Here is a 12,500-nt window from a genome sequence, read left to right as displayed (position 1 = left end):
TTATACGGGTAGCAAAAGTTTGCGCGTTTAGATATTTCTCTTCCCCATTTTTTTTATATAGAGGTTATCCCTGTAGTGTAGGCAAAGACTATATATGAAAGATAGGAAAGCACCTATCCTACCATTTAAAAAAAATGTGAGGCCGCAATCTCATATCAGCGCCATCTCTTTTTCAGATATATAACTACAAAAAGAAAACTTTTTATTACACTACTAATTACTTACTACTAATTAATTACTAAATAATACACTTTTCCTATAAATTCTCACCTTTTCTTGTTCTTCGGAAATGTGTGAAAAACCAATTATGGCCGTTCATGTTTTGTGACATGGCACACGACACATGGTATACCCTTTGAGACCATTTTGAATAAAAAGTGAAGTTACATAAGAGTAAACAAACAGACGACACAACTTGGACACAACGCCATCTATTGTTCAGATATCACACTAGCAGCTGATCGTTGGTGCTCACAGCCCTTTTGGAAGCTTTCCTATCTTTCATATATAGTCTTTGGTGTAGGTCAGGTAGCGAAGGTCGTTGCGTTTGAAAAGGTCACTACAGAAGGTCAAAGTTCATAGTGAGGATGATATTAGATGACATTTCCAATAACGAAGATCATCTTATTATCAAAAAGAAAGAAAGAAAGAAAGGAAAAAAAAAGATTATAAGCAAAGGTTTGACGAAGTTTTGATGACTAATCTAGCAATTTCGGGACATGCAATGATGGGGAAAAAGATACTTGAAATAAAAGAGAAGATTGTGAATAGAAATAATAACAAATACTCGAGTATGACGTGCGTTTGTAACTGAAAGAAATACTGGATGGGATGAGTAGCTCTGTCACTTTTTATTCCTGACATTTTTGCAAAGTTAGAAAATACATTTCACTAATGTCATTAGTACAAAATATATATTTATATAACATGCATACAGAAGAAAACCTGCTCATATGACCTATAACTAAAGGTTACAGATACTAAGAACAGATTATGATATAATGATCAAGATATATCTAGAACCCTCTGGAAAAAGTCTCACCCTAATGCACACACACACACACACACACTCACACTCACACTCTCACACACACACACACACACTCACACACACACACACACACACACACACACACACACACACACACACACATATACACACACACAAACACACACACACACATAAACATATACTGAAACCTGTGTTTATCGCCACTCCCATGCCTGGAACTGATGCGTCCGTTTGTGGTTTAGGCATCTGATGGTTCGATAAAGTACGATAGATATAATCATTATAGGTATTATGCTTTTATCTATATCTATCCGCCTATATCTATATGAATACTCTTTATCTATATCATATCTTTCTGTATATACTGAATCTAACTATCTATATTGATTCATATGCATATATCTGTACATAACATCATATATAATGTGATATATAAATAACATGTAAATCTGTCGGTCTATATATATGTCCATATGGATATTGTATCTATTTTATATCTGTCTGTATACAATGAATCTATCTATTTCTATCTGTCTATCAATCTATGTATGTATGTATGTATGTATGTATGTATGTATGTATCCATCTGTCTGACTGTCTATTGTTCTCTCTATCTACATTTAAATCTATTAATCTATTTGTCTATCTATCTCTTATCAATCCACTTATATATCTACCTATCCACCCACCTGTCAATTCATATCTCCATCTATCCACCTATATATCTACCTACATTTATCCACCTCCATATCTACCTATCCATCCATCCACCTATATATCTACCTATTTATCCATCTATCAATCTATTTATCTATCCATCCACTTATGCAATGTAGCTGCTACCCCTACCTCCCCTCCTCCTCCTATCCACCTATATATCAAAATTTACACCCACCTGTTAATCTATCTATCCATCCACCTATATATATATAACCACCTATCAATTAATCGACCTATTTATCTACCTACCCACCCACATATCAATCTATCTATTCATCCACCTATATATATATCTACCTATCCATCCATCCACCTATATATCTAACTCTCCACCCACGTATAAATCTATCCATCCATCCATTCACCTATATATCTACCTATCCACCCACCTATCTATCCATCCACCTATATATCGACCTATCAACCCATGTATCCATCCATCCACCTATATATATCTAACTCTCCACCCACTTATCAATCAATCTATTCATCCATCCACCTATATATCTACCTATCCACCCATCTATCCACCCATCCACCTATATATCGACCTATCAACCCATCTATCCATCCATCCACCTATATATATCTAACTCTACCTATCTACCTCTCCAACAACAGCTCTGCACACATCAACTCACCCCCATCTTTCCCCTTTCCCTCAGAGAAATCCTACAGCTGAAGGACGGGGGCCAAGTGTGCCTGGATTGGCTGGACGGCGCGGCGGGGTCCGACTCCCCCATCATCCTTATCCTGCCGGGGTTGACGGGGTCCTCCCAGAGCGACTACATCAAGGGCTTGGTTCTGACGGGGAGCAAGACTGGGGCCAGGTGCGTCGTCCTCAACTACCGGGGCACAGCTGGGATCGAACTCAAGGTGAGGAGGGGGGTTGGGGTGGAGGGGGGTGGGACGGGTGGAGGGTGGAGGGGGTTGAGAGTTGAGGGTGGAGGGGTAGATGGGGGAGTGGTGGAGGGTGGAGGGGGAGAGGGAGGGGTGGAGGGGGTAGATGGGGGAGGGGTAGATGGGGGAGGGGTGTGGGTGGAGGGGTGGAGGGGGGAGGGGATAGACGGGGGAGGGGTGGGTGGAGGGTGGAGGGTGGAGGGTTGGGTGGTAGACGGGGGAGGGGTGGAGGGTGGAGGGTTGAGGGGGTGGGGAGGGAGAGGATTGAGGGTTGAGGGGGGTAGATGGGGGAGGGTGGAGGGGTGGAGGGTTGAGGAGGTGGAGGGTGGAGGGTTGAGGGTGGAAAGGGAGAGGGAGAGTGGAGAGGAAGAGGGCGGGTGGAGGGTTGGGGTGGGGTAGACGGGGGAGGGGTGGAAGGTTGAGGGTTGAAGGTGGAAAGGGAGAGGGAGGGTGGAGGGTTGGGGGGATAGACGGGGGAGGGGTGGAGGGGGTGGGGGAGGGTAGAGGGTGGATGGTGGAGAGGGAGAGGGTTGAGGGACAGGGATGGGTGGAAGAGAGTAGAGGGGGAGGGGGTGGAGGGGGAGAGGGAGGGTGGAGGGTTGGGGGGATAGATGGGGGAGGGTGGAGGGTTGGGGGGATAGATGGGGGAGGGTGGAGGGTTGGGGGGATAGACGGGGGAGGGTAGAGGGTTGAGGGTTGAGGGGATTAGAGGGAGAGGGTTGAGGGACAGGGATGGGTGGAGGAAAGTAGAGGGGGAGGGGGTGGGGATGCAATGAGATAGCGTGATGGAAATTAAATGAAAAAACTTGAGATTAGTGAAATAATATAAGGCGGAATATATAGGGGGAGGGGGTAGGGTGGAAGGTTGAGGGTAGGTGGGAGGGGGAGGGAGTAGAAGGGGAGGGTGTAGGTTGAGGGAGAGGGGGGGATAGGGAATAGAGGGTAGGGGAAGGGGGAGGGGAGCGAGAGAGAGAGAATAGGGAGTAGGAGAAAGAGGAAAGGGTAGAGGGTAGAGGAAGAGTGAGGGGGAGAGGGAGGGGGAGGGGATAGATGATAAGGAATAGGGGGTAGAGAGAGGGAGAGGAAATGTAAAGGGTAGAGGGTTGAGGGAGAGAAATAATAAAGAAAGAAAGTAATACATTGTGCATGATTTTTTTTTCGAAAATAAATAGATAATTAAGCGAAAGCCAACGGTGTGATTACCTCCGATTCTTCTTAGCTACAGATTTCAAAGTAATGTGGAAATAGGCTATAAATCCAACTCGATAAATCATTTGTAAGAACGAATAGTCATTACTAACACTCAATCACATTGTAGAATCCGGTATACAGTTTCACTTCGAGGTCAAACTATCGGTGAATAACAAAACAAAAATAAAAACTTAAACAATAACAGTTATGTACCCAGCTACGTATATAACAAACAATAATCAATAAACATTTATTATCATCATAATCATTATTAATACCCTTATCATTACCAATAAGCGAGCACGATCATCATACTAACCTAACCTAACCGCACGACCCTCTCTTTCTCTCTCTCTCTCTGACCTGTGACCTAGATCGGACCAGAATTCATGAGCAGCAAACAGGACGACGACCTGGAGGAGGCTATACAAAACACTCAGTACATAGCTACAAACGTCCCCCCTAATAGTTGCTGGAAGTGTACCTCGGCGGCGTTGAGATACTCCTTTTAGTATTGGGTGTATTGGGTTGTGTATTGTGTGGGGGAGTAGGGGGTGGGGGTGGAGAGGGACGTGGATAGAGAAGGTGGTGGATTTTTTGATTGTGTGTGTTGTGTTTTTTGTTGTGTGTGTGTGCGTTGCGTTTTCTTGTGTTTGTGTCTATTTGTGTGTGTGTGTTTGTGTTTATGTGTGTGTATGTATGTGTGTGTATGTATGTGTGTTTATGTGAGTGTGTGCTTTACTTTTTTCTTTGAAGGGTGACATGTGATTATAGATATGTAGAGTGATGAGTGAATATCTAAGGAAGTATATATATATGTTGGTATGTAAAAAAGTAAGATACAAAAAATGTAAGCACACAGAAACAGGCAGATAAGCAGAAACACACACGCAATCACACACAGTTCAAATGAATTTACTTGCTTATCCATGTACTTGTTTATCTGCATATCAGTATCACCAGTATCTCTCTGTCTCCCTGTCTTTTATCTTGTCCCCTCCTTCATAACAAATGGAAGTCAATGGAACTTTTAGATACATATTTTTGTCAGGAAATATTATGCCTTCTGTATCTAAATTCATTCTAGCATTTAATAGTCCTATATATCATTATTCACATTTAATTTGTCTTTTGTTAATAAAGCTGATTTTATTGCTTCTGTTTCATACCTTCCAATTCTCTTTGTCAAAGTATGTGCCCTTTTCCTATTACTGCATTCCACACTTTCTCATTCTCTTTATACATCTCTTAATACATTAGGCGAATTCTCTATTTGTCCCTCTCCATTCATACTATGTGTTGGATGCCCTTTCTCATACTCTCTTTACGTATTTATCTTTACTTATTCAGTTCATCTCTTCAGTCTATATTTTTTCTCTAGCTCCTTTTGAGAGTATCCATTCTACCCTGTTGTGTTCATTCTAGTTAGGTTCTTCCTCTTATTTCCAATAGAAATCCATCTTCTATCGCATCACAGGAGTCAATTCATAGGCGGAACTACCTAACGGGACACGGGGAGAGAAAGCCAGCAAGATATTTGGTGCAGCGGTGTGTATTAGCGGTGGGTGTGTTTTACTCCATGAGAATATCGCACGCTGGGATTTTGTTGAAGAGTATGGAAAAAGCCACTCTGTAACCTGATGTTAAATAGGGTGAGTGGCTTTTATTGTGATACTTGGAGTCTAGATAGGATGCATGGTTTAGACAGGTCTGTGATTTTTTTTTTTTTTCATTGTGTTAGAATGTTTGTGTGTCCTCGATATTTGGATTATTTAGAAATAGATTGTATTGTTGACTATGGATATGAATGATATTTGCTCTATTATATAACAAGTTTAATTTTGATGATATTCATCCAAAGTAACTATATAAGAATATAAATGACTAAAACATCCAAACTCTTTGAAATGCTGAGAAAAGACTTAATATTATCTGGTTAAATATTTCTTTACAATTTATTTTCTTTTCATTACTTACAGGTAACTTGTAGGCATGCCCTCTTGTGGCCTATGGTTGAGTAGTAATCAGAGCTTATCAGCTGGGCTGGTGAATCACAAATGGAATTACGGATCACTGTTATGAAGTGTGAATATAAAGCACCCATTGTAGAATAACATGGGACAAAGAACCGGTCCTTTTCCCATACATTAGTGTAATGAAAAATTCTACTATTAGTAGAATTTTGTTGTAGCTTTTATATTCTGAATCCTGGAAACAATGGATTTATATATTTAAATATATATATATATATGTAATTGATTGGGAGAAAAAAAAAAAAACACTTTTAAACAATGATTAAGATCGGTTTATAGGGGAAACACATTTTAGAAGTAGGTTAAAAAAAAAAAGTACATCTCGTTATAAAAGGATATAAGAAACAGGATGCAGAAAAACCTCAGTTGAATACAAAGGGGAAAAAAAGATCTTTATTCATATTTTTCGCTTCTCAAACTTCTCAACAAAAGTAACAAACAACAATACATATTCATATTCTAATATGGCAATAATGACAACAAAAATGAAAATAGAAAATAAAATAGAAAAAAAACAGCAAAAAAAAAACTAATATACATTCGAATACGGCAATAACAACAACAACAACAACGAGAAAAAAATGAAAACAGAAACACCATTAGCTAAAAAAAAAAAAAAAAAAAAAAAAAAAAAAAAAAAAAAAAATAAAAAAAAAAAAAAAAAAAAAAAAGCAATTCAATCATTTCTTTCGGCACTGTTTTCAGAGCAAGAGCTTCCGTGAGTTCGATTCCCGCTTCACCGCCATGCAGTTCGGCTTCCGCGATGCCGAGGATTACTACAAGACCTCCTCGCTCCATGAGAAACTGGACGACATCCGGGTTCCTCTGCTCTGCTTGAACGCAGCTGATGATCCTTTCCAGCCTATGGAAGGTGGGTGTTGGGTCTCTTTGAACTCATGTATGGGGTTTTATGGGTGTGAAATATATATGAGGTTAAATATAGTATAGTGTATATTGAATATATATATATATATATAGTATATATATGTTTATATATATATATATATGTATATATATAAATACGTATATATATATATAAACTATATATATATATATATATATATATATATATATCTATATATATATATATTATATATATATATATATATATGTATATAATACATACATACATTACTAATATATATATATATATATATATATTGAGTATATATATGATATTAATATATATATATATATATATAGTATACTGTATATGTGGTGTGTGCTGTGTGTGTGAGTGTGTGCTACATATTAGTGATATTTTATGTATATATAATACATTATATATGTATGTATGTATGTAATATATATTATAATATATATTTATATATATATATATATATTCCTTATTCTATCCTATATATGTATGTACACACACACACAACAAACTCCACAACAACACAACCCACATCCACACACACACCAAATATATATATATATTATATATATATATATATATATATATTTATGTTATATATATATATATATATGTGGTGTATATATATGTATTATGTGTGTGTGTGAGTGTGTGGTGTCGCTGTGTGTGTGTGTGTGTATACACACATATATACATACATACATATACATATATATATGGGGTAGGGGCGCGAGTGATGAGATCGGATAGGGATAGGTGTTAGTTTTTTTTCATACTTCTACTTGTGGGTTTATGAGTTTCTCTGATGATATATAATAACATATTTATATATAATAATATATAACTCTATATTATATATATATATATATATCAAATCTTATAGCATATATATACATTATATACACATTTATTTTTTTTTTTTTATTGGAGGGGGGGGGGTAGGGAAAGGGAAGGGCGATGTATGTTTTTTTCACTTCATTTAGGTTACTTTGGAAACAGTATGGATTTTTTTTTTCAGAGTGTGGCTTCTAAAATAAATAAATACTTATATTTTCTTTCTGGAAAGGATGCCGGATCAAAAAAAAAATATTTTTCGTGTAGGCAATTTAGATTCCTTTTTGGTGCTCGGCCATAATTATGAAGAGAAAGTCAATTGCTAATTATTCAAATGATAAGTGCTCATCATTCTTTCGAAGATGAATTTATAAGCACCTATTCCTTTCAAACAATCTGTGATGTCTTTATCGATGGAGAAATAAAATGCTCTTTCTCAATCAGTGCAATACGTATCGCAACATCATTCCTTAACATCTCTTTATCCTTATTAGATTAAACATTTCTATTCTTCTTTTTTATCTATCCATATAGGCTCTCTTATTTAATTCGTTAAATTAGTTCATTTGAATGAATTCAGATACTCTAATTTAGTTGATCTTTCTCACGAATTCTCAAGAATTATCTCTTCTTCTTTCCTTCCATATCTTCGCCAAGGCGTTTCCCGGTGGAAGGCGGCGAAGAGATCGAGTCAGTGGGCACCTGGTTCCGTGACTGCGAGAGGCGGCCATATTGGTTTTCATGGAGGGATATTTCTACCCACGTGCACCTATTACAGCGACCGCCTCTTTCCTACAAGTTAGTGAATCAGCATTTTCGCCAATCTGTAGAACAAGATGGGTGCCATTAAGAAGGAAGCCAACGATTCGCGTAAGAGGAAATCGGTCGAAGTCAACAACCCAAAACATCATCCTAGGGGATACGAACATAGTGTATTTTTTTTTTTATTTTTTTGAGGGGGTCTCCGACATATACAGAGAAGAGAATTATATATTTTCTTTTTCTTTTTTTTCTTTTTTTTTCTTCTTATCATGTCTCTCGCTGTCATTTCGCTGGAAGAGATGATCACCTCGATAGCAAGAGAGCTTATTATGGTAGGAAAGATTTATACGGGTAGCAAAAGTTTGCGCGTTTAGATATTTCTCTTCCCCTTTTCATTTTTTTTATATAGAGGTCTTCTCAACATATCCGGAGTGTAGGCAAAGACTATATATGAAAGATAGGAAAGCACCTATCCTACTTAAAAAAAAATGTGAGGCCGCAATGCTATATCAGACGCATCTCTTTTTCAGATATATAACTACAAAAGAAAACTTTTCTAGGGGTAACGTATGACACTTACTAATTACTTCCTACTATTAATACTAAATATTACACTTTTCCTATAAATTCTCCCTTTTGCTTGTTTCTCGGCAAAATTGTGGAAAAAACCAATTATGGCCTTCATGTTTTGTGACATGGCACACGACACATGTATACCCTTTGAGACCATTTTGAATAAAAAGTGAATGTTACATAAGAGTAAACAAACAGACGACACAATTGGACACAACGCCATCTATGTTCAGATATCACCACTAGCAGCTGCTCCGTTGGTGCTAAAGCCCTTTTGGAAGCTTTTATATCTTTCATTATATAGTCTGTAGTGTAGCAAAGACTATAATGAAAGATGAAAGCTCCTATCCTCCATTAAGAAAAAATGTAGAGCCGCAATCTCATATCAACGCCAGCCTCTTTTTCAGAATATAACTACAAAAAGAAAACTTTTTCTAGGGTAACTATGACACTACTAATTACTTCTACTAATTAATTACTAAATAATACACTTTTCTAAAGAAATTCTCACCTTTCTTGTTCTTCGAAAGTGTGAAAAACCAATTATGCCGTTCTTGTTTGTGACATGGCACACGACACATGTATACCCTTTGAGACCATTTGAATATAAAGTAAGTTCATAAAGTAAAAAAAACAGACGACACAACTTGACACAAACGCCATCTTTTTCAAATATCACACTAGCAGCTGAATCGTTGGTAGCTCACAGCCCTTTGGTAGCTTTCCTATCTTTATATATAGTCTTTTGTGTAGGTTCTCCCCGCCCCCCCCAGCCAGGACACACAGTAGCGAAGGTCGTTGCGTTTGAAAAGGTCACTACAGAAGGTCAAAGTTCATAGTGAAGATGATATTAGATGACATTTCCAATAACGAAGATCATCTTATTATCAAAAAGAAAGAAAGAAAGAAAAAAGATTATAAGCAAAGGTTTGACGAAGTATTGATGACTAATCTAGCAATTTCGGAACATGCAGTGACGGGGAAAAAGATACTTGAAATAAAAGAGAAGATTGTGAATAGAAATAATAACAAATACTCGAGTATGACGTGCGTTTGTAACTGAAAGAAATACTGGATGGGATGAGTAGCTCTGTCACTTTTTATTCCTGACATTTTTGCAAAGCTAGAAAATACATTTCACTAATGTCATTAGTACAAAATATATATTTATATAACATGTATACAGAAGAAAACCTGCTCATATGACCTACAACTAAAGGTTACAGATACTAAGAACAGATTATGATATAATGATCAAGATATATCTAGAACCCTCTGGAAAAAGTCTCACCCTAATGCAGACACACACACACACACACACACACACACACACACACACACACACACACACACACACACACACACACACACACACACACACACACACACACACACACAAAAAAAAAAAAAAAAAAAAAAAAACATGTACACGAAAACGAAAATACCAACCAATCACTGAACAGCAGACATAACGATTAGACTTCACCACAAATTTTACGTACCATTCTTTGCCGATTTATTTATCAAGATTATTATTGGAACTATCTTTATGATTATTACTATTATCATATTATTATTATCATAATTATTGTTATCATTACCAACATTATCATATTATCATTATCTTCTGCTTTGAGAACAAGCGCAAAACTTCAATGGAATTTCAATCTCAGCTTCACATGAAGGTGTGAATGCGCAGCGTGTTGGAAATATATGTGTTTCCGGCGAAATACGGTGGAAATTAAATGTTACAGATAAATCGACGTTGAATTAAGGTCGTACACACTTGAAATAGCTACTGAACATTAAGACTGAGGGTACAATATATATATATTAACATTATTATCTGTTGTTCTGGTACAAGGCAACCTAAAAGAAGACGTTTCTGTAGAACTAAACTTTTTTTTCTCTGGACGCGGTTAAAAAAAACTAAGATCAGTACATTCTAAACTACGGCATAAATAAAAAACGAAAAAACAGAGCTCAATTCCATAGCACTTGTGAGCCAGTGTCTGTATGTTTGCATCTGTGTAGCAGGTAAAGTGCTGGTACACACGGGAATGTATGTATATTAATGTGCATGTAAGTATATATTAGCCTATATATAGTATTTTCAATTTCATTTATCTTCTCATAATTGGCAAAAATTAATATCGTAGCTTAACGAATGCAAAGTTATTATTTTCTACTAATGCAGGTCCAGGCAAAAAACAAACAAACCAAAAAAAAGTATATATAAAAAAGTAATTTCATTAAGTAGTTCCTCCTGCCTTGTTCTTGGTAGAATCATTGCATGTTCGATTTTATAACAATTACTTCTGAATTGAGTGACTGACAACGACCACGAGAGTTTAGGTGAAAAAAACATAACATAAGTCCTCACTGCCCAAAATAATATAATAGTTTCCCCATTCCATTCCGGTAGAACGTGAATCCCTTTTCCAAAATTTGTAGGTTAGGAAAAACGAAAAAAACAAAACAAAACAAAAACATATACAGTATATATCACCTGCATGACTTCTGGCTCAGAAAGGCTATTTGCGATTTTGATACTTCGAAAATCTTTAGATACCTTTTTGTTAGCTTTATTTTAAGCACACACTATTAAAAAAAGACATTTCATTCCTATTTTGTAGCCACGAGAAATAGGGTTAGGCTTTCACAACCCCCGATAAAGACATTTTCTTTACTCTTTCTGTGACAATAGCAATGAGTCCTCATTAAGACAAAAGAAGAAATTCCATCCATTAACATATATCAACTCCCAGAAAAACAAACAAAAAAGAACGGAGTGCAAAGGGAGTTTCCCGCCAAATTCTCTCTTGTTGATGTCGTTCGGCCGAGAAATTTCGAGCTTTCGAGCGGGAAGACTCAAATTTGCTCAATCGTGTATCTCCAACCAAACTTTTATTGTTATTCGGGCTTTTCCAAAGACAATTAAAAGACACAAGGATAAGAAAATAAATATCCACATTGTAAACATATGTACAGACGTTGGTATTGTTCTCTATAACATACCAGCCACGAGTCAATAAGATTCTTCAAGTGCCTGCGAGAAGGCGGTGCTCCATACGTCACCTGTTGGCACATTAGCATTGTTATTTCCAGACTGTTACCACTAGCTTGTAGCTGCTCTACACATGTCAAGTTTCGTAGATAAAAGAAAAATATAAAAATGGAAAACTGTATTGTGTGTTATTTATGCCTTTCTGTACAGTTTGTTTTTCCTCGTGCGCTTGTGTGAGCGGACACGGAGAGAGAGAGATAGAGATAGATAGATAGAGAGAGAGAGAGAGATTATATCTATCTATCTATCTATCTGTCTGTCTATCTATCCATCTATCTATCTATACATACACACAAATATATACATATACATAGATATATACATACATACATATATATATATATATATATATATATATATATATATATATATATATATATATATATATATATATATACATATATATATATATATATATATATATATATATATATATATATATATATATGTATATATATGTATATATCTTCATGTATATATATATATGTATGTATATATATGTATATGCATATATACATATACATGTGTGTG

At 36.4% G+C, this 12,500-nt stretch overlaps 2 protein-coding genes across 2 annotated transcripts in view; both read left to right on the top strand.

Moving 5' to 3' along the window:
• The window catches only part of LOC122260380 (phospholipase ABHD3), a 22,054-nt gene extending 20,866 nt beyond the window's left edge, over positions 1-1,188 (top strand). The window contains exons 8-9 of the mRNA XM_086533801.1: positions 1-81; positions 524-1,188. The exon at positions 1-81 is cut by the window's left edge and continues 412 nt beyond it. The gene's annotated coding sequence lies outside the window, so the exon portion shown is untranslated. The remainder of the gene's footprint in view (positions 82-523) is intronic.
• LOC147466917 (phospholipase ABHD3-like) lies at positions 794-10,593 on the top strand. The gene is made up of 6 exons (XM_086534061.1): positions 794-798; positions 2,398-2,608; positions 6,562-6,727; positions 9,310-9,341; positions 9,433-9,513; positions 10,576-10,593. Exons 1-6 carry the CDS (start codon positions 794-796, stop codon positions 10,591-10,593), a joined length of 513 nt encoding a protein of 170 aa, XP_086390187.1.
• The last annotated feature ends 1,907 nt before the right edge of the window (positions 10,594-12,500 follow it).

This window comes from Penaeus japonicus, unplaced genomic scaffold (assembly GCF_977035675.1).
Source record: "Penaeus japonicus unplaced genomic scaffold, GWHDUDI00000001_assembly GWHDUDI00000040, whole genome shotgun sequence".
Classification (NCBI taxonomy): domain Eukaryota; kingdom Metazoa; phylum Arthropoda; class Malacostraca; order Decapoda; family Penaeidae; genus Penaeus; species Penaeus japonicus.
This window is presented reverse-complemented; position numbering and strand designations above follow the sequence as displayed.